The sequence below is a fragment of the Balaenoptera acutorostrata genome, chromosome 17, assembly GCF_949987535.1.
Source record: "Balaenoptera acutorostrata chromosome 17, mBalAcu1.1, whole genome shotgun sequence".
In the NCBI taxonomy this organism is placed as follows: domain Eukaryota; kingdom Metazoa; phylum Chordata; class Mammalia; order Artiodactyla; family Balaenopteridae; genus Balaenoptera; species Balaenoptera acutorostrata.
Window position 1 is genome coordinate 10,726,570 of NC_080080.1, and position 26,451 is coordinate 10,753,020.

Consider the following 26,451-nt stretch of genomic DNA (forward strand, 5'->3'; position numbering starts at 1 on the left):
TACAGAGTGAAGTACGTCAGAAAGAGAAGAACAAATATCGTATATTAATGCATGTATGTGGAACCTAGAAAAATGGTACAGATGAGCCGGTTTGCAGGGCAGAAGTTGAGACACAGATGTAGAGAATGGACATGTGGACCCAAGGGGGGAAAACTGCGGTGGGGTGGGGATGGTGGTGTGCTGAATTGGGCGATTGGGATTGACATGTATACACTGATGTGTATAAAATTGATGCCTAATAAGAACCCACAGTATAAAAAAACAAAACAAAACAAACAAACAAACAAAAAAAAGACACATGCACCCCAGTGTTCATTGCAGCACTATTTACAATAGCCAGGTCATGGAAGCAACCTAAATGCCCATCGACAGATGAATGGATAAAGAAGTTGTGGTACATATATACAATGGAATATTACTCAGCCATAAAAAGGAGTGGAATTGAGTCATTTGTAGAGACATGGATGGATCTAGAGACTGTCATGCAGAGTGAAGTAAGTCAGAAAGAGAAAAACAAATATCGTATATTAATGCATATATGTGGAACCTAGAAAAATGGTACAGATGAACCGGGGCAGAAATTGACACACAGATGTAGAGAACAAGTGTATGGACACCAAGGGGGGAAAGCAGCGGGGGTTGGGGGTGGTGGTGGGATGAATTGGGAGACTGGGATTGACATGTATACACTAATATGGATAAAATAGATAGCTAATAAGAACCTGCTCTATAAAAAAATAAAATTAAAAAAAAATAATCACCAGTCACCTTGCAATCTATTGTTAAGGGGTTGGGATCTATCTATCTATCTATCTTCTAACCTTTCTTTCTATTTATACATACATACTGTTTTTCTGTGTGTAATTTTTGTCATACAATATTTAAACAATACTGGGTTCGTACTGTAGTGCTATTTTGTAACCCGATTTTTCATTTATTTATATACTTTGAAAATGTTTTCCCGTTTCGTAGAATATTGTAGCTTGAGAACCTTTGTTTCATTGGACTCATACAGCCCCCTAAAGCAGAGCTGCCCGGGCTGGAGCGGGGTCAGGAGCTTGGAGCCTCTCCCCTATTACCAGCTGCAGCCCCCTCAAAGAGCGGCCTGCAGAATCCGGAGGCGCTACCTGTAACACCATTCTAACCCCTGTGTAGAAAGCTCACCATTTGCACCATAATTTATGTACCCACTCTCCTATTTTGACCATTTCCATTGTTTTCATTTTTTCACTGTTTAGAATAATTGTTGAAAGCATCTCTGGTATCTCTGCACATGCTGTGATCAGCATGAATCCAGTTCATAATATTTTCACTTCCCTTCCTTCGCTATTGTTTGAGTCAGTCAGGAAATGCGGAGAAACTGCCAGCAGCCCAAGGCACCCTGGTAGTCCTGTCAGTCCTTGCTCGGGTCAGATTCTGAAGCTCATTTTCTTGAGAGATTGCAGACTTTTTCAAGAGGTTGTATTGCGCCAGAAGTTTTATAGTGGATATCATGGAGTGTACAAAAAAGTTTAGAGTGTTGATAGGAATTATGAATTGACCCTTCTAACTCTTCAGCATTACTGCAGAATTGTTTGTTATCGTTTTATTACTTGGTTGGGGGGAGGACCAGGGCTGTCCTTCAGCTCGTGGGGCAGTTGAAGCCTCTACTGTAGCTGTTATGCCCGCTTGGTCTGGATTTTTTTCTGCTGTGTTCAGTTGTATCTCAGGAGCTCATTTTAAACTATAGGAGGATTGTAACTAGAAGCTATTTTAGAGACCTCATGGCTCTCTGATTTTGTCAGCGGCAGGAGCAAGAAGTGATGGACCTGAACTTACACAGCCAGCTGGAGGCAGGTCAGGTCCAGAGCACCCTTTCTTCCCCAGCTGTCAGACAGCCTCGCAGCTGCTTGAAGGAGGGTGTCCTTGGTCTGTCACCCAACCATATCCCATCCCTCTCCTAAGTCCATCCCCCCACCTCCCCGCCCTTCCATTCTGATGCTGAGCACACCAGGAAGACCAGAACTGGTTCAGATGCTGTAACACTTCTGAGTCTCAGAACAGCTTGCCTGCTCTGAAGGGGAACTCATTTCTTCATCCATTTACTCAATAAGCATTTTACTCAGTGTATATCGTGTCTATACCACACTAGGGGGTTGGTATAACACAGTGGTGGACAAAACAGTCACAGCCCCTGCCCTCGAGAAGCTTTGCTCGCGACAGCGGAGAAACAAGTGACTCTGAAATGCAGACTCTTGAAAGCGAGCCTGCTCTGCCTGGTTGAGAGTAATGGGAGATTAGGGAGAAGTGATCAATCTAGAGCTAGAACGGTCAAGACCTCACTGAGGAAGTGGCATGGAGACTGGAAGGAGCTTTGCCAGTAGCCAGAGGACGAGTGGTCCAGACGGAGAGCACAGCACGTGCCAGCAAGAGAGAACTTGATGGGTTGAGAAGCCGAGGAGGCCTGGCGTGGTTGAAGGGTAGTGGGAATGGATGGAGGGGCTTAAGACAGGTTGTGCTGGGGTTAGACCTATACTGGGAGGTTGGATTTGAATCCAGTTCGATGGGAAGTGGTTGATGTGTTTTAAGCAGGAAAGTGATATGATCTGGTAAATCACTTTAAAACATCAGTCTAACAGTGTGACACAGCACATGAGACTGGCCTTTGGAGTTAGTAAAAACCTTAATTAGTAACCTGACCATCTGCCTTACTTACTGTTTGACCTTGGGCAAGTTGCTTAACCTCTCTGAGCCTGTTTCCTCAATTGGGTGAGACTAAGACCCATCTTACAGAGTTGTTTCAAGCAATAACTTTGGATAACATATGTTAAACACAGTACTGTCTGTCATTTTAATAACTATTTCAGACTGCCTAGGTTAGAACATGGTGTAATGGGATGCATTATCGTACAGTTTATAGAATGAGGCAGGGAAACAACTACGAAATTTCCAGTGGAGAGAGTGGTGCGATGTGAAGGACCTTTGGGAGTCTCCCCCGACTCCACCTCCCCATCCTCAAAAGACCTATTTCAGTATCTGAAATGCTATCATTATGTTTTTTCCACCACTACTGCTGAGCCTTTCAAGTGTAAAGAATTCTAAGAAAATAAACCGAGTCACACTTTATTAAGAGTCTGTTGTTGTACATGCATTGCAGGCCGTATCTGTATGTCACACAGCCCCTTGGCAGCCTATGGAGTGGCCTTGAATGACTTGCCCAAGCACACCCTAGCTGAGTGCATGTCACCTGCTTGACCATGTGAGCACGGGGCACTCTGGCATCTGTGAAGGGTACACTTACAAAGCCCTTAACAGTGGATGAGGTGGTATCATTAACTCTCATCCCTCCACTTCTGAGCAGTATTCTTTGTTTCCCCTTAATGCATATGCAACCAAATGAAATAAAGCTTAGCTCAATAGGTCAGTAATAGCTTATAATAACTGCTCATTCATATGTATAGTATATTGTAGTTTTCAAAACATTCCGACATCTGTAAGAGGATGGTGCTGTAAGCAGTTCATTGCCTTTAGTGTCGGACCTGGTTTGTGCTTTGACGCCTCTACTTAATAGCGTGTTTGAACACACCTTGCAGCGTTACCAGGAGCAGCCAATGAAGCAGGCAACCCTGTGTGTCTGCAGTGAAGTGGGAGCTTCGTTGGTGTCCCCTCACATCGGCGTGGCCTAGTTGAGGAAGGTGCCAGGACACCCATTTTTAAATCAGGAAGCCAAGTCAGCAAGTCAGACGGTTCTCCCAAAGTCACAGGCCAGGAGTGATGTGTGGCCTCACGCCTCTCGGCTCCCACCAAAAACTCTTTTCTCCAGATCTTAATGCCCTGGAAAACGGCCTGATGACAAGGCACCACTGTAAAATAGCCTCAAGGTGGTGAGTAACTCTCTAGGGCATGAAGGAGTTAACACGCCAGACAGAATACCTCATTTATACCAGGGAATCTCAGCAGAACTGCTGGGAACTGGCTCATGACTTTAATTGGATTTTCCAACGTGTTGAGCAAGTCAGCCGATTGGCATTCGCCTTACTTTCGGAGGAACTGTTTCCCTCTGCAGAGGGGAAGGAGATGGGGGGGAGCCAGTGGGCAGTGGAGAGAGGCGGTCAGAACTAGTGCAGGGTGACAGAGCAAGCAGGTTACGTCCTCGTTAATGGATACAGTCGCCTGTGCACGTGGGTGTTAGGGGCGGGCGTGTATGGGGGTGCCGTTTGCAGAGCTGTGCTGCTCTCTCCTGCTCTCACACAGGGAAAGACAGTGGCGGTGCTGAGTCATTGCCCCCCGAGGCCCACACAGGCCAGCCAGAAGCTGCCCTGCAGCGTGGCGACCCAGAACTGCTTCTTGGCTCCTGTGTTGGAATCGGGTCAATTAGTGAACAAGGCAGATGAGCTGCCTCCCCTTAAGGAACATACCTTCTAGAAAAGAAAGACGGTGACAAATCAGTAAACAGGTAACGAGACCATTTCATTTTGTAGCAAAGCTATATAGGGGTGAAGAAAAAATAAGGGCATAGATGTGTGCGTGTTTATATACACAGGAAAATTGTTCCTGAAGTCATTTCCAATGGCTGGAATTACAGGGCCAGTTTGTATAATGTCTGGTAGTGTCTAAGCAGTTGTAAGGAATAAATGGTTATTTTTATCAAAACCAATATTAATTACAGTTTATTTGCTTAAACAAGTCATTTTTGCATCGTTATGCAGAATGGTAGACCTCAGCCACCTCCTGTCTGGTTTATCCCAGATTTTTTGGTGGGCTTCATGTATATGCTCCTAGGGGAAATTCCCACCCCCCCCCCCTTTTTAATATTTATTTGGCTGTGTCGGGTCTTAGTTGCGGCATGCGGGATCTAGGTCTAGTGACCAGGGATCGAACCCAGGTCCCCTGCATTGGGAGCGTGGAGACTTAGCCACTGGACCACCAGGGAAGTCCCAGGGAAATTTCCCTTTTGTGAGGAAGGAAACGAGCAGCAGTTTGTTTGGAAAGCAGTGTCTTTACCCAACTATACATCATTCCTGAAATGGTCTTTAATGTGTTGTGTGCTTAATAAAATGCAAAAGATATACTTTTTAAAACATGCCCTCTAACCTTGTGTCATCTTGAATCACATAAAGAACTTACGTTAATTTAACTTTATTGATAAAGGAAATGGATTGAGAGTAAATGAGAGTGGAGTAATCAATAGGACTTCGGTAAAGTAAATGGGAAATAATTATATAATAGAATTGAAAGGCTCCTTTTAAAAATCTGAGGATTCTGAAGGTGATACGGGCAGTCTGTCCACTAATATTATTATTGTGTTATGTTGTTACGTTGGCTGCATTGCCCACGGGATGCTTTTGTTACACATCTGTTTGCAATGAACAGTTTGCTCAGGTCATGAAAAGGATTCCTGAAAGAGCTGGAAAATTTTAAACAAACAAACAGGAAAATGACAGAATCCTACACCTGTGAAGCCTTGTGACCCATCCCTGTCACAGAGCAACACCTTAAAATACCTGAGAGAGTAGGTGTTCTTCTTAGTTGGGATGGCCAAGGAAGGACATTTAGTTTTGCCCAAATATGTCCTAAGAGTTTCCTCCTCTTGAGATTGCTCTGTTCTCTCTGACTTCTTTTAGTGTATTTATAATAACAGACAGTTACTATTCACTTAACACAATCTCCTTTGCCGGTTTTTATAAATTAACCTACCTTTTCACCGGGAAATAAGTTAGGAGGACTCTGTAAGTTTAAATTTTTTTTCCTGTGGCCTTTTCATAGGATCATCACTGGGAAGATTCTGAATTCATAATACACGGTTATTTTGCCTTCTTGGTTTCTTATCAGCCCCCAAGAGTATGCGTGTGGATAACCACAGAGAAATTCTTAATTCTTGGGGTTTTCCATCAATGCGACTGCAGTCCACATGCCTGCCCAGTGCCTGACCGTGATGACTGGGCCGAAAGGTGATGCCGTGTGTTCGTTGTGTGGTCAGTACGTGGTTTTTGAGGGACTTTTCCTTCCCAATAACCCCCACATTGAGTACAGACCACAGACTTTCACGATTCTTTTATTGTTACTTTGTAACACAGCCTTCAGGCCAAGGTGGCAATGACGTTTATGTATTTTTTGGTTTTTCCTGCTTCATTTCCCGAAGGATGAAAGACATTGGGGAAAGCCTTGATTTAGGACTAATAGTTAAAAATGATTTATGATCACTCTCTCTTCATGTTTTGTTTTAGAATTTTTACTTTTCTTGAATACATAATGTAGCACATGTTACCCCCCCGAAATGCAGAAGGTACACAATACAAGGCTCCTCTCCCACCCTGTGCCCTTGCCCTACCCCGTGTCCATCCCTGGCGGGGACCAGTGTCAGCAGTTTAGTCTGTATCCTCTCAGAAATAATTTAAGCATGGACATATTTTTTTCCTCTTTTTATACAAATCCTTGTACACCATTAATACTGTATTTCACTTTGCTTTTATCACAAAACAGTTTATCTTGGAGATATTTCCAAAGTTAGACATAAAAAGCTTTCTCATTTTTATGGCAATTGTGTAGAACTTCCATAATTTATTAACTGGTCCCCTATTGATAAGCACTAAACTTAGCATCAGTATAAACATTCCTGTAGAGAAGACCCTTATACACATGTGACTTTGTATTTCCTTCATTGTACAAATATTTATTGAGTACCTACTCTGTGCTATGCAGTGTTCTAAATTCTGGAAACATAGCAGTGAACTTACAGACCCCAGTCTCAAAGAGCTTGCATTCAAATTGGGAACACAGCAAACAAATAAGGAAACAGATACATATATAAAGGGTTAAGGGCGTTAAGTGTTGAGATGAAAATGCAAGATCTCCACGAACAGAGGAAAAGGTAGGTTCTGGCTTGATGAGCGGAGATCCCTGCCTCACTTACCACCATCCACGCAAACGCCCAAGACCCACAGGGTAGCGGGATGCAGGGGGCTTGTGACCCAGGAATGAGATTGTTGAGGACTCAGAGCAAGATGTTATTCCCGCTATCTGTCTAGGGCAGGGAATGAGTCCTGTTAATCTTTGTTTTTCCCATCTCATACCCAAAACCAGTGTTTTTCAACCTTTTCTTTTATTATTACTACCTGCAAACTCCCACCCCAAGGAGCTTTTACAAAGATAGTCTTTTCCTAATAACTTTCTCCGTGAAATTTTAATACCACAGATATTCTCTATATCAGTTTACATACTGTGACCCTTTGGAAAGCCACAAACCGTTGTCATTAATCATATTTATTATTATTAATTAAATATCATAGCTATTATATAATTATCAATAATTATCTAATAATGTAATTATAAATTATGTATTATATATTACTGTTTTTAATTAAATATAATGTTTGATTATTATTGATAATTAAATATTAATGTTACCGATACTATTTTCACCCCACACACCCTAAGAACCAGTGCCCTCGACCTCCCGGAACGTAGGCTGTACATCACGGCCCTCTCACTGTTGGCCAGCCTGCCAGCCCGGCTGTTTCTTTGCATGGGTGGTGGTGAGATTGCAAAGATGGGATGTCTTGGTAGGAATCTCTTTGTCTTTGAAATAAAAAAGAAAGAGATGGTTGTTTCTGACCCGAGCCCTCTGGTGGTGTGCATTGGAAAACCGCCCTCGTGTGTCACATTGGTGGTCAGGGAGGGCAAGACGTGGAGTGACTTGGAGCTGCAGGAAGCCTCGGATGAGAGCCATGGGACAAGGCTAGGGAGGAGTTCAGGGCTGGAGGGAAAGTCTCCCCGCCCTGCCCCTCTGCTCCCACATTGCCTTATTCGTATTTAACATCCCGTAGGATTTTTAAGGTAATAAACACTTCCCAGGTGTCAGGGAGCACACCAGCACTTTCCCCGTGCGTTAACTCGTTGCATCTTCACAGCTGCCACCCACGACAGGTTCTAGTAGCCTCGCTTTAGAGCTGTGGTTAAGAGCGTCAGGCACAGAGCCTGTAAGTGTCAGCGTTGCGTCTTCTCACACCACCTTCTCCTTCTGCCTGACATCATCATGCGGTAGAGCTGGTCGCATACTGACTGCGTCTGCCCCGGGGCGCCAGCTCTCTATAGGCAGGCCGTGTTGTATACATCGTCGCACCCCCGTCCCAGGCCCTGGCGTAGCAGGTGTCACAGAATAGGTACTTCGTAAATGAGCGATGGAAGGGTGGTTGGACGGATGGACGGCCTGATAAATGAATACGCTCACACACGAGTAAAATTGTCTCTCGAATGAGGGGACCCGCCAGCCTCTCCATCTGTAACCGGTGCTGCGGGTCCCTGCGGTCTCGGTTCCACGCTGCTGAAACTGGTTTCGTCAAGATGCCAGGGCTCCCCCTGAAGACGGACTGTATAGCGCTTCTCAGCCCTTGTTTTCCTGACTCTTTCCACACTGGCCCGTCCCTCCCTTGGTTTCCCTGCCACCCTGCTCCCCAGCTGGGTATATCCTTCCCCCTCTCCTCTGTAGACTGCTCTCGCACCACCCTAAAATCAAGGAGACCCAGGCCACCGCCCTGGAACAGTGAAAAACCCCCTACTCCAGCTGTAGATTGCACTTCCTAAATAGCTTTCTTCTTAACGGAACTTGGCACCGAGGATACAGTTGAGAGCAGGACCGTCGAGGTCTCTGCCCTCGCTTCATCGAGTTGTGTGTGCGTGGGGTGACTGTGCTCAGTCAGCATCGGCTGGTTTTGCTGTTCCATGTGCACCTTCTTTTTCTAACCGTCTCCCATCTTTGTTTCCTTTTCAGCTCCAGGGCCTGAGCCACAATGTGATCTTCACCTTGGATTCCTTGTTGAAAGGAGACCTAAAAGGAGTCAAAGGAGTGAGTGTTGAGAAATTTGATTTTCAGTTTAGCTTGAAAGGGTTGCCTTCTTTCTCTTCTGAGATCCCAGTGGTACTCATGTCTGAAAGGCACTCTGAACGTTTTCAGCATAAAAAATGCTGTTGGAAAATGATCATTAGAAAAAAAACTCACCACTTCACGTAGTGCTGTTGCCTGAGAGACAAGATGAGACACTCAGGAAGACCGGGGTGGCGGGGGGCGTCTTCGCTTAGTCTGGGCTCCCCCCTTAGGACCTGTGGACCCACCTCTCGGAACCACTGGGTCCTGCCTCATCGTCGTGACCGGGAACGCACACCGTCCCACTCTCTTAGCTTCTCGGGGGTAATAAGTTGTGTGATGTACCTGAAAGTGTCCCGTGTGAAGTTTCGAGTGTCCTATAAAGGAGAGCATTTCTGCTAAGATGTTACTGGAAGATTATACACCTTTAAGCAAGAGTACTTTCAACCTCAAGTTTTTGTTTCTCTTTTTTAAGGATCTCAAGAAGCCATTTGACAAAGCTTGGAAAGATTATGAGACAAAGTTGTAAGTGTTTTTTTGTTTGGTTGCTTGGTTTATTGGTTGTGAGTATTCTAAGAAAAAGAATAACTACAAGAAGGGCAGAGCCCTGAACTAATAGCTTTGGGACAAAGCACTGTTGAGTCCATCCTCGTACGGGCTGAGAGGCTGGGTGAGCTGACCTGATCAGAAGTGCTGACACGTCCTGTGCTCGGTGTCTGCAGCGAGATGTACTTTCACTGCCGGGTATTTGGGCATCCGTGACTGATACTAACTGTCGAGTTGTAGGTCTGTCACTGTTGCAGCTTTTCTTTCATTATAGTTAGCACATAACTGTAGACCATTTATACATTTCACGATAGCACGGCAACTGGGCAATACAAATAACACCCAGTGTTCGTGACATCTGTCTGCCCACCAGGGCCGGTGCAAAGTGCTTTACATGCGTGACCTCCTCACAGGAACCCTCTCAGTGTGCACCTTGCATTGTCTGTGTATGGCTTAGGAAACTGAAGCTTAGAAAGGCTGAGGGGCCTGCAGAAGGTCCTAAGGCTAATAAATGTCGGGCTGGTGTCCCCTCCGGTCTGTGTAACCCCAGAGCCAGAGCCGTGTGGCGTGACTGCAGTCAGAGGCCTGCATGCTGGGGTTATCGTGTGGATGAGGGGGAGGCCGCACGTGAGGTCTTGTCGTGGGCCTGGCTCATCCTCGTGCAGTACCGGTCCTACCACATCCCTTTGTGATTATTGCTCTGAGGCATTTGTAACCAGGCTGTGGAGTGGGGTGGGAGGAGAGGTGTATTTAAAAACATTTAATAAAAGTCTTAGCTACAAACTTGGATAAGTACAAACATGAGAGAATAAAAGCATTTCCGTAGGCAGCAATAACAGCAGAGTGAAAACACAAGCCGAAGAAAAACAAATTCAGGACTAAGTTATGCCCGCCCGTCATGTTTCTTCTCAAGAGTCTGTAGCTTCCTGCTTTCTTCCCACCCACACCAGTGGAGAGAGAGCTGAGGTTTATTCTCCTTCTGGTAAAATCCCTGCCTTCACACCCATTTAACCTCCAAGGTGGTGTGATGAAAAGAGTTGCTTAGGTATGACACGAGGGTGTTACAGTGAATCCCAGCCAGGTTTGTAGGTTTTCCGTTGGGTTGATGGCGTGATTTTCCACTGTGTTTGTATGTAGACAAGGATATTGGCTTTCTTTGGGGTTTGATATCCTACCCCACAATTTAAAAGAAGACTTGAAGGCTAAATCAGTCTTTGCTCTCACAACTAGAAATTATAGGCTCTTTCTGAAATTAGAAGTCTGCTTTCAAATTAAATGGATTTTCAGAAAAAGGGCTGTGATCCCTGGTGTTAATACCAAAGTATCATCTGTCATAGCCAAGCATTAGCCTTGGGTACCATAGGTTTAATGTGGTCCCTCCCTCTTATTTCCCTGGTTGCCTCCCAACTGAAGAACATTTTCACAGCGTTCCAAATTATAGATTAGGATTTCTTCTAAATCCTTATTTTGTACAATCCAGTGCCAGGTGGTTGAATGATTAAAACGTTACTGGGGTATGAAAACAGCCTAAGTTTAGAGAAATATTGGAAATGACTTTTGACGATAATTTACATGCATGCCTACAAAGACCCGTTATATACTTTGTCTTGAATTAACTCTTAAGTCTCAGTCTATTGATAATCAAGATATGCCTCAGGCCTCCAACCTTCCGATTCTTTGTCATCGTAAGGTGCCTTACTCTAGAAAAAGTAAACTGTCAGAATTACTTGATGCCAACCAAAAACATAAGAGAATTTATATGAATCCATTCATGAGTGAGATCAGAGTTAAAATGTAGGACGTCTCCTTGGTGAAGATCCATGCAATGTGTTGGTTCTCTTTGAACTTAGATTCTCACTTTTGATCGATGCTAGCCGTTTAAGAGTTCCTGCCTCCTAACTCTGGTAATTAAGAAATAATCAAGTGGCTCCCATTAAAGGAAAGACATGAGTGTGATGTTTTTGTTTTTAATGATGGCACGTGCTTTCATCACAGTACAAAAATTGAGAAGGAGAAAAGGGAGCACGCCAAACAGCACGGGATGATCCGCACGGAGATCACCGGAGCTGAGATCGCGGAAGAAATGGAGAAGGAGAGGCGCCTCTTTCAGCTCCAAATGTGCGAAGTAAGAGCAGACTTTTCAGCCCTTTGCCTAGAATTTGATTAACTGTCATCCTTCCTGCTAGTCAGCAGTCTTTATGCTTAAATGCAGGCTGTGTTTGATGATTAGAGGAGGGGACTGTTTTCTCAAGGACTCTAATCTCCACTTTTCTCCAAGCCTTTTGGGATCCGCCGTTTCACTGTTGTCTCATATTTTGAGCCTGGGTCCTATGGGGCTCTTTAAGCCAAAACAGGATTCTTTGGTGAGAACTTTACTATTGCTTGTGAGTGAGTGTGGAAAAACAATTTTGGTGAGGGGGTAACACTGGTGAATATTAAGTTTTACTGGTACAGATGTACAGCATGTTGTTGTTTTTTTTAACCATGTGTCCAAGTTTGAATGAAAACTTGAAGTAGTGATTAAAGTCTGAGCTCATGAAAAAAAAAAATGCAACAAAAAGCATGTTGCCTTAGACTTAGAGCAGTGGTTCTCAAACGGGGTTCCCATTGGCATTCCTTGACCTAGAGACCAACCCATTCTGATGCTGAGTTGCAGTTTTCAGAAGATATTAAAGGGGATAGAATTTTCTCAGTTTCAAGTTTTTCTTCCCTAATTTTTTTTTCTTTATTTCTCCCCCCCACCCCGCCATTATTAGCCTTTGGCTCCTTGAACTTGTCTGTTCGTGAACACTTCCACGCAGTAAAACAAGTGAACAAGAAATAAACAATATCAACAGAAAATCTTGGCCAGTTGTGAAAATCAGAGCCAGTAGTGTTTAGTGCATAAACTAATAATGCATTTTTTTTTTTCTTTCACTTTTTAGTAGCAAAAGTACTTTCCAATTCACCTCTTTGGCCTGGAAGTTTCAGTATCTTACAAGCATATCCCTTAAAGAGAATGCCATTTGTCTTTCAATCCGTCTTTCAGGTTTTGACCACCTGAACTATGAGTTTGAGATCCACTGCACACCGGGGGGAGATAATCAATTATTCCAGAATGTTTTGCTGTGCTTGATTTCCGCTTGTCTAGTAAACTAATCTTAAGCATCTATAAAATGCTAACACGCTGATCAGTTTGCTTGGTACACTTGTGACTGTGTCAAATCAGCATTCCCTAAATTAAGCTCACGCTGTCTGGCGGCAGCTGAGCCTCAGTAACTCACACTGATTCACGACCGGTAATCTGATCAACGCACAATTCTGTTTTATTTCCGCAGTATCTCATTAAAGTTAATGAAATCAAGACCAAAAAGGGTGTGGATCTGCTGCAGAACCTGATAAAGTATTATCACGCACAGTGCAAGTAAGTGGACTATTGCAGTCATGATTATTAGCCCAAGTAAGGTCCCCTTCACTTCGTTGGTTTTCTTAATTCTTTCCTTTCTGGTCTTCATTTGGTCCCTGTATGTAGTTGTATAATGACCTTCCACGGCCAAATGATAAGAAATGGTTCTGTCTTCCATCTTCAGCATTTTCTATAAATCATTAACTCAAATTAGTGTAACTGTTTGGCTCCTCTAAATGCTGTCTTACAAATGCTAACTTTGGCCTTGACAGCCTGTGGAGCTGTTGTCACAAATGCACTTGACTGTCACTAGAGGCCTTTCTAGGAACTCCCTCCCCCGCTTACTTGGCATTTTACCTATTGGTCATTTGTACCACATATTCCTACTTGGGATTGTTTTTGTTTTGTTTTTTTCATCATCCAAATTAAGTGAAATTAAATACTTTGGACATTAGCAATACTTGGTATTTATACTTGGTTTCCTGTGGAGTTGCTGGTATATTTTGAGAGACATCCATTGTTCTACACCGGCACCATTTTTGCTTATGTTGCAGGGCTACCTTTTTATTATGTTTGACATTCTGTGGTACCACATTTGCTTATTTTACTTCTTGCTCACTTACTGGGTTAGCTTTCATTGGTTTTATTGTAGAATTTTTGTCTGAAAATGTGCCGGTTACCATTCAAGTCTGTATTGAATCAGTGGAAGTTACAGAGAATAGAGTGCAAGGACTTTCCAAAGTGGTCCAGACAGCTCTCATAGTTATTTATAAGTAGAATACTGTAAAGGTCATTAGGACTAGGTAAAATGCTTACTCTCCAAAAAGTTAAAATTTATAATTTCCTTTGGTCATCTCTCTTATTCTTTTTGAAAATGTTGTATCTAGGAGGATCTTCATGGTGAATGGAAACATTCAAGGGGGCTAGCATGAATGTGATGGGAAAAGCACCAGGCTTGAGTCAGGCAGATAGACGAGTTCAAATCCTGGCTCTGCAGCTGGGTAACCGTGTGACCTTTGTCAGGTGCGTCTCTAAATCTCAGTATCCTCATCTGTCAGGTGGGGTTAAGGTTCATAGTAGACCCACCTTGGGTTTTGTGAAGATGTGAGAATTAAGTGAGATAATGCATAGGGACTGCCTCAGCCAGTGCCTGCTGCATTGTGCCTGTTTGCTGCTGGGATGGTTCTAAGTGGCACTAAAAATCATTCATTCACATATTTTATTACACAGGATTGTTTCTCTTCAGAAAGATCAAACTTTTAATGATCAACTTGTTATTTACATAAATTTGATTTTACTTTTTTCCTCTTTCCAAAGTAAATTCCGCCTTGTATAAAACTTTCAGATATGTATAAAAGTAATTATAGTGAAGTAGAAATAGTTTCACATTTATAATTTTGCCTGTAGAAGCCTCATACTGAAGACCTGGACTAACCTTTGCCTTTGTAGTATAACAGGATGCTTATGAAACTTTGAAATGTGTGGTGGTGGTCCCTGATTTTAGTTTAGGGTGGAATTTTTCATCTTTCATCAGTTTCAGATTTCCTAGAAACAGATCATTCTTTGAAACTTTTACAGAAATAAGTGAATCTCTTTGTCTTCTCAATTACTACAACACTTGAGCAGCAAGTCTGATTTCACCTGATTTTAGAAATCTCTTTTGATTTCAAAATCTCTAAGTCATAGAGGAGGATTTAACCTACACAAACATGAGTTTTCCAAAAAATGAGATGTTTTGTAAACTAGAGATATATTAGCCTTTGTTGGTAAAGGTGAAAAGAAGAGCATCCTCCCTTGATTCTTGGCTTTTTCCCTTTCCACAAATATTTATTACTCTCTTAACAGAGGCCAGGTACTTTTCTAGGTTCTGGGGTTCAGAGATGAAACAAGGCTTCTGCCCATGGGAGTTAGCTGTCTGGTACAGGAAGTAAGTCAGGTCCATCAATAATCATAATGGGGCTGGAAAGTGATAACACGGGGCATCAAGAGAAGGAGAGACTTCTGGCCACGGAGACTACAGAGGGCTCCTTAAAGGAGGTTGTGGCACTTGGAATTGGACTTGGAGGATGGCTGGCATTTGGGCACTGGAATCTGGTAGAAGCATCTACCCTAGGGCAGAGAAAGATCAGCAGAAGGAAACCCTACACGCTGAGAACTTCCTTGCAGGGAGAGAGACTCAAAGACATCCAGTAGGAGAACTGGGTTATAATGTAATTCAACCCCAGCTGCCCCAGGTGGAGCCGCAAGGATGCCATCACAGCGAGAAACCAGTGTACCTTTCTTTTAAGGACTACTCTTATTCTTTCCTACTTCAGTCAGTCTCTCCAAACTCTTTATAGATGTGTAGTGGACCTGTAAAGCATCCTCTACTTAGATTTTAAAAGAGAAATTTTATATTCTGAGAACTTATTCCAGTTCCCAAAATGATTTTCAATACATAGTAGTCAGGTGGAGCTCAAGAATGAATTTGCTCCAGTAATCTCTCGTGTACTCATAGTACCTCAGCGGGGATACAGCTGCTACAGCGGAAAAATAAAGGGCGCAGAAAAGAAGAGTTTTTGTCACCCGTTTCAGCTCACCCACACCAGTTACTCCTCACTTTCAAACATGAACATTGTCAGTAACATGCTGCTTTCAGAACAAACACATTATTCTACTGCTCACCCACTCCTTTTACCACTTGGTGTGAGTATCATTATGGTCTGCAGACTCGAGAGCACTTGCAAACATTACTTTACCATCCTTCATCTTACAGATAATAACAGCTAGCATTTATCAGGAGCAACCAGGAAATTGTATCTCAGAAAAGATCAGTAACCTGCCCAAAGTCACAGTTATTCATTTAAAAGATGCTCAATAAATATGTGTCAAAACAGACAAAACACAAGAAACCAAGGAAAACAAGAAAATGGGCTTCGAAGGTAAAATCTTCTGTGAGTGAAAGGACACTGTTAAGCAAGTGAGAAGACAACCCACAGAAGGGGAGAAAATATTTGCAAATCATTTATCTGATAAGCATGTAGTGTCCAGAATATGTAAAGAACTCTTACAGCTCAACAACAAAGAGATAAACAACTCAATTTAAAAACGGGCAAAGAATTCAAATAGCCATTTCTCCCCAAAAGATATACAAATGGCCAGAAAGCCCACGATTAAACGCTCCGCATCATTAGTCATTAGGGAAGTGCAAATCAAAACCACAGGGTAATGCCACATCACACCCACTAGGAAGACCGTAATTAAAAACAGCAGTGGCGGAGTGGCGAGGCCAGTGGCACGAGGGAGTGAGCCAGGGAGTGCTTACTCCTGAGATGGGCTACAGGGCAGCATGTTCCAGAGGTGGACGTCCACGTCAGATGTAGGAGGACAGCCTCACTGAGCCCCAGGAGAGTCAGCTGTATCCGAGGGGATCTCAGCAGTGGCAGCCAGTACGTGCTGTGTTTCCAGGCAGAACTGAGACAGGCGCTCTTAGCTGAGACACCAAGAGGGGCTTGCAGGGTTACTGGAACACCCAGGGAGCTGTTCCAAGAGAAGAAAAGAAAAAACAGCCAACAATGCAATGAAGCTGTTAGCATGAAAAAACAGAACAGTAACGTAACAGAAAATAAGTCTTGATGGAAAAGTGGAGAAATTGGAACTCTCAGTACATTGCTGTAGAAATGTAAATGGGGGGGCGTCTACTTTGGAAAACAGTCTGTCAGTTCCTCAAAAAGTTTAAATGTAGAGTTATGTGTCCTATCAGTTCCACTCCTAGGTGTATACCCAAGATAATTGAAAACAAGTGTTTAATAAAAATGTGTTTGTGAATGCTTATAGCAGCATTATCTACAATAGCCAAAATGTGGAAACACCCAAATATCCATCAACTGATGAATGGAGAAACAAAATATTGTGTAGCCATAAAAGGGAATGAAGCGGAAACCACAAACAAGACGAAAAGACAACCCTCAGAATGGGAGAAAATATTTGCAAATGAAGCAAGTGACAAAGGTTTAATCTCCAGAATATACAAGCAGTTCATGCAGCTCAATATCAAAAAACAACCCAATCCAAAAATGGGCGGAAGACCTAAATAGACTTTTCTCCAAAGTAGACATACAGATTGCCAACAAACACATGAAAAGACGCTCAACATCACTAATCATTAGAGAAATGCAGATCAAAACCACAATGAAGTATCACCTCACACGGGTCAGAATGGCCATCATCAAAAAATCTATAAACAGTAAATGCTGGAGAGGGTGTGGAGAAAAGGGAACCCTCCTGCATTGTTGGTGGGAATGTAAATTGATATAGCCACTATGGTGAACAGTATGGAGGTTGCTAAAAAACTAAAAATAGAACTACCATATGACCCAGCAATCCCACTACTGGGCATATACCCTGAGAAAACTGTACTTGAAAATGATACGTACACCCCAATGTTCATTGCAGCACTATTTACAATAGGTGGGACATGGAAGCAACCTAAATGTCTATCGACAGATGAAGGGATAAAGAAGATGTGGCACATATATACAGTGGAATATTACTCAGCCATAAAAAGGAACAAAACTGAGTTACTTACAATGAGGTGGATGGACCTAGAGTCTGTCATAGAGAGTGAAGTAAGTCAGAAAGAGAAAAATAAATACCGTGTGCTAATGCGCATACATGAAATCTAAAAAAACGGTACTGATGAACCTAGTGGCAGGGCAGGAATAAAGACGCAGAGAATGGACTTGAGGACACAGCAGGGGAAGGGTAAGCTGGGACAAAGTGAGAGAGTGGCATGGACACATGTACACTACCAAACGTAAAATGGATAGCTAGCGGGAAGCGGCTGCATAGCACAGGGAGATCAACTCGATGCTTTGTGACGACCTAGAGGGATGGGTTAGGGAGGGTGGGAGGGAGGCTCAAGAGGGAGGGGATATGGGGATATATGTATACATATAGCTGATTCACTTTGTTGTACAGCGGAAACTAACACAACATTGTAAAGCAATTATACTCCAATAAGGATATTAAAAAAAAAAAAAAGGAGTGAATCATTGATACACACTACAATGTGGATGAGCATTTAAAACATTATTCTAAACAACAGGGATTTATCGTATAACACAGGGAACTATATTCAATGTCTTGTAATAACCCATCATGGAAAAGAATCTGAAAAAGATTTTATATGTATATGTATAACTGAATCACTTTGCTGTACATGTGAAAGTCACACAATGTTGTAAATCAACTATACTTCAGTTTTTTAAAAAAAGTTTTTCTAAGTGAAAGGAGCCAGAGCAGAAGATTACATGTGGTATGATTTCATTTAAGTGAATGTCCAGAAGAGGCAAGTCCTTTGAGACTGAAGGCAGATTGTTGTTTGCTGGCAGATAGAAGAAGAGTGAAATTAGGAGTCACTGCTAACGGGCACAATATATCTTTTTGGTCTGGTGGAAATGTCCTGGAATTAGATAGTGGTTGCACAACACAGTGCATAGACTAAAAACTACTGAACTGTACACTTTAAAATGGTGAATTTTATGTTACATGAATTTTGTCTTTTTTTTTTTAAATGAAAAAAACAACAGAACAAAACAAAGATTCTTAGATTCTTAATTAGTATTTACACTACCCTTGTGTGTTCAAGTTTCTTAAATACCACAGGACATACACAGAATGGATCTGGGAGAAAATGTCTCTGTTACCTAGACAGCTGGAAGTCAGTGCCTGACTTAGTCCAAGCCTGAAGCGTGGAAATCAGGTTTTCATAAGGGGTTGATGGTTGAATTGTTAAGAGGTTACTTTTTTAAAATTTTGCTTTATAGTTTGATTTGTTTTATGAAACCATACTCTCTGCTGTTCCAGGGCATCCTAACTTCTTTTTTTTTTTTTTTTTAATTTTATTTATTTATTTATTTATTTATTTATTTATTTTTGGCTGTGTTGTGTCTTCGTTGCTGCGCACGGGCTTTCTCTAGTTGCGGCGAGTGGGGGCTACACTTTGTTGCGGTGTGCGGCCTTCTCATTGCGGTGGCTTCTCTTGTGGAGCACCGGCTCTAGGCACGCGGGCTTCAGTAGTTGCGGCTCATGGGCTCAGTAGTTGTGGCTCACGGGCTCTAGAGCGCAGGCTCAGTAGTTGTGGCGCATGGGCTTAGTTGCTCTGTGGCATGTGGGATCTTTCTGGACCAGGGCTCGAACTCGTGTCCCGTGCGTTGGCAGGCGGATTCTTAACCACTGCGCCACCGGGAAGCCCCCTAACCTCTTTTGAAAATAATATAATGCTCTTTGAATCTTTCAGCTTTTGGCCAAGTAATACCTCTTCCTAAGCCAAGCAGAACATGTGATAAAGGGGTATCAGGGAGACTTTCTGATCTCTCTTTCTTTTAAATTAATAGCAGGATGAATGTAGTGTTTTCCTTCCCCGTCATTGCTTAGAGTGACTTAAGAAGGAAGTGAAGGACGTAGCAACTCTCTCAGGATGGAGAAGGTTCTTGTTTGTTCTAAGGAGGATGTGTCCTGCCGGATGGTGGGTGACAGTGTCAGACACTCCTGAGCTTGCTTTCTGCAGCTGGGAGGTGTGTTCCAGCTCATCAGTGTAAATGTGAGGGTCACTCCGCCCATCCGTTGGCAGCTTATCTTTTTCTGGCACCCAATGTCATTAAAATATGGTCATATTTCTTTCAAGCTGCTTCTTTAAAAAGTGAACCAGTCCTGCTGTGTCCCTAAGGTGAGAGAAACGATGAAGCCCATTTCGCTGGCCAGTGGCCGGCATGTATTGAGCTGCTTCTCTGTGCCTGACATTTTAAAAACATCCAGTGCTCACAAGAACTCTCCAAGGTCCATGCGATTCTCTCCATTTCCTGCATAAGGACACTGCGGTGCAGGGCTCCAGAGATTATGCATTTATTCAGTGGGAGAGCCAGGATTTGGACCCAGATCAGTCTTGTTTTTTAATTACCTTTGCTCCAGAGATCGGAAAACTTATACTCAAATCCCAGCTCTGCACTCAGTGACTAGATGACCCTAGACAACCCACTTGACCTCTTTGGGCCTGTTTTCCTTATCTGTCTTACAGGTTAATAATAATAATTATCTCTTTTTGTTAGATTATCATGAGACCTTTAAAAAAGGGGTATTCCATGGATTAATTAGGTAGGCATCATGTTGAGTGACTGGCACAGAGTAAATACTCAATTACATGCTAGCTGTCATTATTATTACTGCATCATCGCCTGCTTTCCAAATTATTTCAGTAATTTACGGAGAAATTGGCCAAGGGACAAGTGGGATGTCATGAGGTAATTTCCCCTTCCGTTGGCAAAGCATCCACGTTCAGGTTGAGTCATAAGTCATCAGAGCTGACACCTGTGCTTCCCTTTTCAATGAACAGAACACTTTTATTTGTGGTAGCTCATCTGATGCCCCTGGAAGCTAGAAAATGTCCACATTTGGAGATAAGCATGCCTGTGGTCAGACAAGGTCAACGACCTGCCCGAGGTTATACAGACAGTCAGGTTTAGAGCCAAAATACGGTATGCTTTTGACTCCTAAGCCCACGCACTTCCACTGAACCAGAACCAGCTCAAAGAGAGGGAGGAAGGGAACAGAGAAGCGGGCGCCCTCAGTGGAAGGTTGTGGCTTTGAGTCCCGGCCGGCCGGTAGTGGAAGAATCAAGCATGGGTGGGGGCCAGGGGCTCCCCAGAGGGACGGTGCGGTTGGCAGCCTGTTGGCCTTTGTGGTGTCACTAAGGACTGGTGGGTATGTTGTTGCCCTGCAGTCCCCCAGCCCTGCTCCTGCTTCCCACCCAACGCTAGACGTTGGCCCTAAAATAACCATCTAAGAGGGGCTCCACTCAGCCTTGTCCTCCCAGGCTAAGTGTTGATTTTTAAATTTTGTCCTGCCTGAGCAACATATGATCTTTTTTTAGAAAATATTTAGAAAATGGAGTTAATGAAAAAGATGGGGGGAGAAAAAACCATAATCTCACTCAGAAGATTACTGGATTTACATATATGATTTGTTTTGTTTACAAAAATGGATCATACCATAGATTAAAATAATTCCTCATTACACTGAGTTTTCTTGTGATGTTTGGAAGAATTTAACTATAGGCAAATCGACTTTTTGGGTCTTTCTTCAGCCTTTTAATTGTTAGGAATTTGCCCCCCTTCCAGTTTGCTTGCACTGCTGGTAGAGAACTTCGCATTTTTATCAACACCATCTCAAACTAAAAGAGTGCCCTCTTTCTCCATCAAATGTACGTTTTAAATTATTTATTTATTTATTTATTTTATTATTTATTTTTGGCTGTGTTGGGTCTTTGTTTCTGTGCGAGGGCTTTCTCTAGTTGTGGCGAGCGGGGGCCACTCTTCATCCCGGTGCGCGGGCCTCTCACTGTCACGGCCTCTCTTGTTGCGGAGCACAGGCTCCAGACCCGCAGGCTCAGTAATTGTGGCCCACGGGCCCAGTTGCTCTGTGGCATGTGGGATCTTCCCAGACCAGGGCTCGAACCCGTGTCCCCTGCATTGGCAGGCGGATTCTCAACCACTGCGCCACCAGGGAAGCCCTCAAATGTACGTTTTGTAACATGCCTTGCATGCTGTTCAGATCTGTTTGCTTATTCTTGATGTCGAGCAGCACTGTCCAATAGGACTTCCTGAAATGATGGAAATGTTGATATTCTTTGTTGTGTCACATGGTACCCACCAGCCACACTTGGCTACTGAGCACGTGAAATGTGGCTGGTGAGACTTCATGAACTGAGTTTTAAATTTACTTAATTTTAACTAAATTAGCTGCATGTGGCTAGTGGCAAGCACTGTATTGGAAAACACAGATCTAGAGCATTCTCGTTTAAACTCACCTTTTTTTTTTAACGTGATGATTAAATTCCCTTCATGTTGAAAGTGAAAATGAAACACCTTTATAAAAATACCTTCGAAGAATCTGTATCCCTCTGAGAAAGAAGGAACTCCTTCCATGGTAAACCTCTGCGGCTCCAGGGAAGAAAAGCAGCATTTACTGAGCACATCCTAACTGCCCAGCACCTTGCTGAGTCATTTTGTGTGTCTTATCTGTATTATTCATCCCATTTAATACCAGTAACATGGGCAGAAGTTTAGTGACTTGCCAGCGTCCCGTAGCTGGTAAGTCCCAGAGCACAGCCTAGGCCATCATCATCTCATCCCAGCGCCCTTGTTTTTCCTGTTGTAAGAAGTCCTGACATCACCATCAAGTGTTCTACTTTCAAGCCCTTTCTCCAGAAATTAAGTGCAGTATCAGAGATTAAAATTAGTTTTGCTGTGGTTAACGTTTTAGCCATGCTTCTGTGTCCTTGGCAGACACTCCTTCCTGGATGTAGAAGATGCTAGTTCAGGTTAATGCTTTTGGATGATCTGCTTTGTGCAGAACATTGTCAGCTGCTCTAGGGTTGCCACTTAGGCCTGGGCACAAGCAAGTGCTCAAAGATGCCATCCCCTTGACTGGAAAGGCTGGGGAAAGCCGCCTGGGGACGTAGCAGCTGAGCTGAGCCAGGATAGAATGAGAGAGTTTGGTAGGCATGTAATAGTGGGGAAGGGCATTTCAGGCAAAGGGAACAGCATATGCGAAGGCTGGGGGAGCAACTGGAAATAATGGAGCATGGCGGGAGGCCAGAGTTTTTAAGGGGAAAATGGTAGGAGATAAAAACCAGAAAGATATTCAGGGTCCAGAACATAGAAGTTATTCAGTTCTGTACCAAGAAGTTCAACTTTCATCCCTAAAGGCAGTCATGAAAACCTGAATGTTAGTAGATGAGAATCTACATGTAGCTCGATTACATGAAACCCTTATTTCAGTGAGGGTTCTCTGCTAAAGATGTGAACCTTAAAAAACTTTGGGGGGCTTCCCAGGTGGCGCAGTGGATGAGAGTCCGCCTGCCAATGCAGGGGACACGGGTTCGTTCCCTGGTCCGGGAAGATCCCACATGCGCAGAGCGACTAAGCCCGTGCGCCACAACTACTGAGCCTGCGCTCTAGAGCCCGCGAGCCACAATTACTGAAGCCCATGTGCCTAGAGCCCGTGCTCCGCAACAAGAGAAGCCACCGCAATGAGAAGCCTGCGCACCGCAACGAAGAGTAGCCCCCGTTCGCCACAACTAGAGAAAGCCCACGTGCAGCAACAAAGACGCAGCACAGCCAAAAATAAGTAAATTTAAAAATTAAATAAAAATAAAAAAAACTTTGGAACTTGTAGAATTTCACTAATCACTTTGAAGGCCAGTTCTGACCAGGATGTATTGTTACCATTGAGTGTACATATTAAGCTGGAAAGATATACATGGATCCCACAACGTCCCCTCAGAACTCTTAGTCGTGCTTCATTCTTACCTCTAAGCGAGCATCTGCTGCTCTGTGCTGGGCCCGTTATGATGTGGGGATGAGAGACCGTCCTCGTCCTCAAGGACCTCCTCCTTTCCTGGGGAGAGAGCAGCGCAGGTAGCGTGCATTAAGAAATAATCTGCCGCGGAGATTAAAGAAGCTTCCAGCAGGGTGGAGGGCATTCTGAACACGGACACAAACGGGGCTTCTGAGTGGAAGCGCTCAGACAGGAAATCGCGTCGCTTGGTAGTGAGAGCCGAGGTGTCGGCACCTGGACCTGACCCCAGTTCTGCCACTTACTGGTTGCGTAAGCAGCTTGGGCAGGTTCCACCCTCGCTCTGGGCATCAGCTCCTCCTTCGGGATGGAGGAGAGACTTGAGGTGCTTACCCGCTCATTCGGGTTGCTGTGAGGGTGTAGGTGAAATCAGGCATCAGGTGATGGTCGCTCAGCAGATGTCAGTGCTTGTTGCCAGTTCAGGGTGAGATGAGACCCCCTTCTTAACGTGTGTGGTAGGAGAGCGCTTTCCGAATCCGTCATCCGTACCACTGATTCAGCATCCTGTGTTTCAAGTGTGTAGCGACCCAGGGATCTTTTGGAAACTGGAAGAACCCTTGCTGACTGTCCTCCGGCCTTTATTTCTCTCCTTAGTGTCCAGTCGGACTTCATGATATTCCACTGGCAAACGTGTCTCTCTGTCTCTTTCAAATTCACATACGGCACAACCAGGAAGAATTGTTCTGTGTATGACTCAGTGGGTTGGGGATGCAGCTGTTATCTGCAGTGTCCATGTGACACCTGCTAGCACATGTCAAATTGTGCCTGTAGTTTGTTTATTGGTACCTCTCTATAAAATACTGAAATTAGTTTTATAAGTGTTTCGTATAGATACCTGGGTAGAGAGTAAATACGTATCTATGAAAATTTTCAGATTTTTCAGGTAATTATGGTTCATTTCTCTTTTCACACTGCTGATAAATCTCTGATGTTTTCCATTGTAGTTTCTTTCAAGATGGCTTGAAGACAGCTGATAAATTGAAACAGTACATTGAAAAACTGGCTGCTGATTTATATAATGTAAGTTCTTCACAATATACCTGCACTTTAACTTGCTTTTATAGATAAATATCAGTAAATCTGAAATCTGTATTAGAAGAGCATTAAAGAAAAAAGAAGACAAGGTGAAGTGATGTGTCAGAATAAATGTAGGGCCAGTAAATGTTTTTTTGTGGTTTGTTTTGTTTTGTTTTTCTGGTTTAACTCAGAGACATCATCACTTGTCAGATATTCCAGAGTAGTTTCTGGGACATAGGTGGAGCAGGGCAGGGAGTAGATGGATAGCCATTGGTTCTGAATGGCTCTCCGTGCTGGGTTCAATAGCATCACATATGAGTGCCCTTTGGTCAGCAGTTGCAGAAGGAAATTTTTATTCTGGAAGGAAAAAAATTAAGTGACTGTCTCTGAGTAAGCAGGTTTATGAATTTATGATTTTTTTTTTTTGCTTGCTTGTTTGTTTTATATTTCCTCTCCTTTTTTCCCCTACTATCTAGGTTTTGCTTTTAGAATAGGAAAATGAAGAGGAAAACTTTTTTGAGACAAAAACTAATTGCATATGTAGAAATCTCAAGTTTGTTCTTCATGAACCGCTTGGCAGTGAATAATATTAAAAGTATATATTTTAGGAGTGTAACTGTTGATACATGTGTTCAAATAAGGTTTTACAGTTACACATGATACCTTATATTCTAATAGAGCTTTTCTGATTTTTCTTTGAAAAGTTAACATGGTTCAGGTTGCAGTTAAGTTCCAAGTGATTAAGAAAAGCAGCACTTGGGCTTCCCTGGTGGCGCAGTGGTTGAGAATCTGCCTGCTAATGCAGGGGACACGGGTTCGAGCCCTGGTCTGGGAAGATCCCACATGCCACGGAGCAGCTGGGCCCGTGAGCCACAACTACTGAGCCTGCGCGTCTGGAGCCTGTGCCCCGCAACGGGAGGGGCCGCGATAGTGAGAGGCCCGCGCACCGCGATGAAGAGCGGTCCCCGCACCGCGATGAAGAGTGGCCCCCGCTTGCCGCAACTAGAGAAAGCCCTAGCACGAACCGAAGAACCAACACAGCCAAAAATAAATAATAAATAAATAAATAAAGTAGCTATAAAAAATAAAAATTAAAAAAAAAAAAAAAAAAGAAAAGCAGCACCAATCCCTTCGCTTCATGTAAACTTTGTAAACTTTCATGTATGCATTAGCTCTTGGGATTCTGGTCATTCTTAGGATTGTCTTCTGGCCATTCAGTCACATCGTGATATTGATATTTCCCACTGCCACCCTTTGAAATACCAGAAACAAATAACTCAATGTTATTTCTTAACCTTTGTTTAAAATAGTCCTTCAGAGCTAATTGTCTAGCCTAGATATATTATTTAATAAGAAAGCATGTTGCATTATTCACTAATTTTAAAACTCACTGGTACTTTAAGAAGATGAGAAAATTGTGCCTCTCATATCACAAATGAGACCGTGTGAAGGACTTTAATAAGGAAATCGACTGTATAATTGAATTGTTTGATGAGTAGTATACATTTGGATGAATTAAACTCTGCTCATAAATGTATAAGAGATAAGTGATAGAAGAACTGTTTTTCTCTCATAGATAAAACAGACCCAGGATGAAGAAAAGAAACAGCTGACTGCACTCCGAGACTTAATAAAATCCTCCCTTCAACTTGATCAGAAAGAAGTAGGTGATCTGTGTGTTTCCAGCAGGGCTAACCGTGTAAGCAGGGCCGCTTGTGATAGCCTTTGTGTTTCCTGATCTGCAGAACAAGCATAGTGAGAACTTCCTGCCGGGGGCGGGGGTGGGGCGCGGGTGGGCAGGCGGGGGCAGATGAGACGTAAGACACAGTGCGTACCTATCTTACGAAACATAGTAGGAACGGTCTTTGGGCTCCTGTTCCCTCCTTAGAAAAAAAGATAACCCTCAACCGCCAACTCCATGACCAGGTTTTCCATCCTGCCTTTAAGGTGTGTGCTTCAGAAGAGCATTCTCCCAGGTGTTGATGTACATACCTCCATTCCTCTTAGATCATCCCTGTTTTTCCAGACAGCCAAAAGGGGCTGTCTCATTTTGCCAGAGAAATATTTTGATACAGGTTCCTATAGAGGTTTTGCCCCACAGTTAGGAAAATTAAGGTTGAGATAGTCTTTGGATGCTGAAATGGAGTATACAGTGCATAGTAGGTGTTAGATGAATGCAATACAAATGCTTAATTATTAATCTCATCTGTTCATTTGTTTGGTCAAACATCTAATGAATACTTACTGTGTGCTGGCAACTGTTCTA

The 26,451-nt window shown here is 43.2% G+C and overlaps 1 protein-coding gene across 4 annotated transcripts in view; it reads left to right on the forward strand.

The window, feature by feature from the left end:
- ASAP1 (ArfGAP with SH3 domain, ankyrin repeat and PH domain 1) overlaps window positions 1–26,451 on the forward strand; it is a 355,141-nt gene that overhangs the window by 249,608 nt on the left and 79,082 nt on the right. For all 4 annotated transcript variants that reach the window (XM_057531792.1, XM_057531791.1, XM_057531793.1 and 1 more), the window contains 6 exons: window positions 8,750–8,824; window positions 9,318–9,367; window positions 11,384–11,513; window positions 12,706–12,791; window positions 24,113–24,188; window positions 25,762–25,848. In XM_057531792.1, the coding sequence (XP_057387775.1) occupies window positions 8,750–8,824; window positions 9,318–9,367; window positions 11,384–11,513; window positions 12,706–12,791; window positions 24,113–24,188; window positions 25,762–25,848 (504 nt within the window). The remainder of the gene's footprint in view (window positions 1–8,749; window positions 8,825–9,317; window positions 9,368–11,383; window positions 11,514–12,705; window positions 12,792–24,112; window positions 24,189–25,761; window positions 25,849–26,451) is intronic.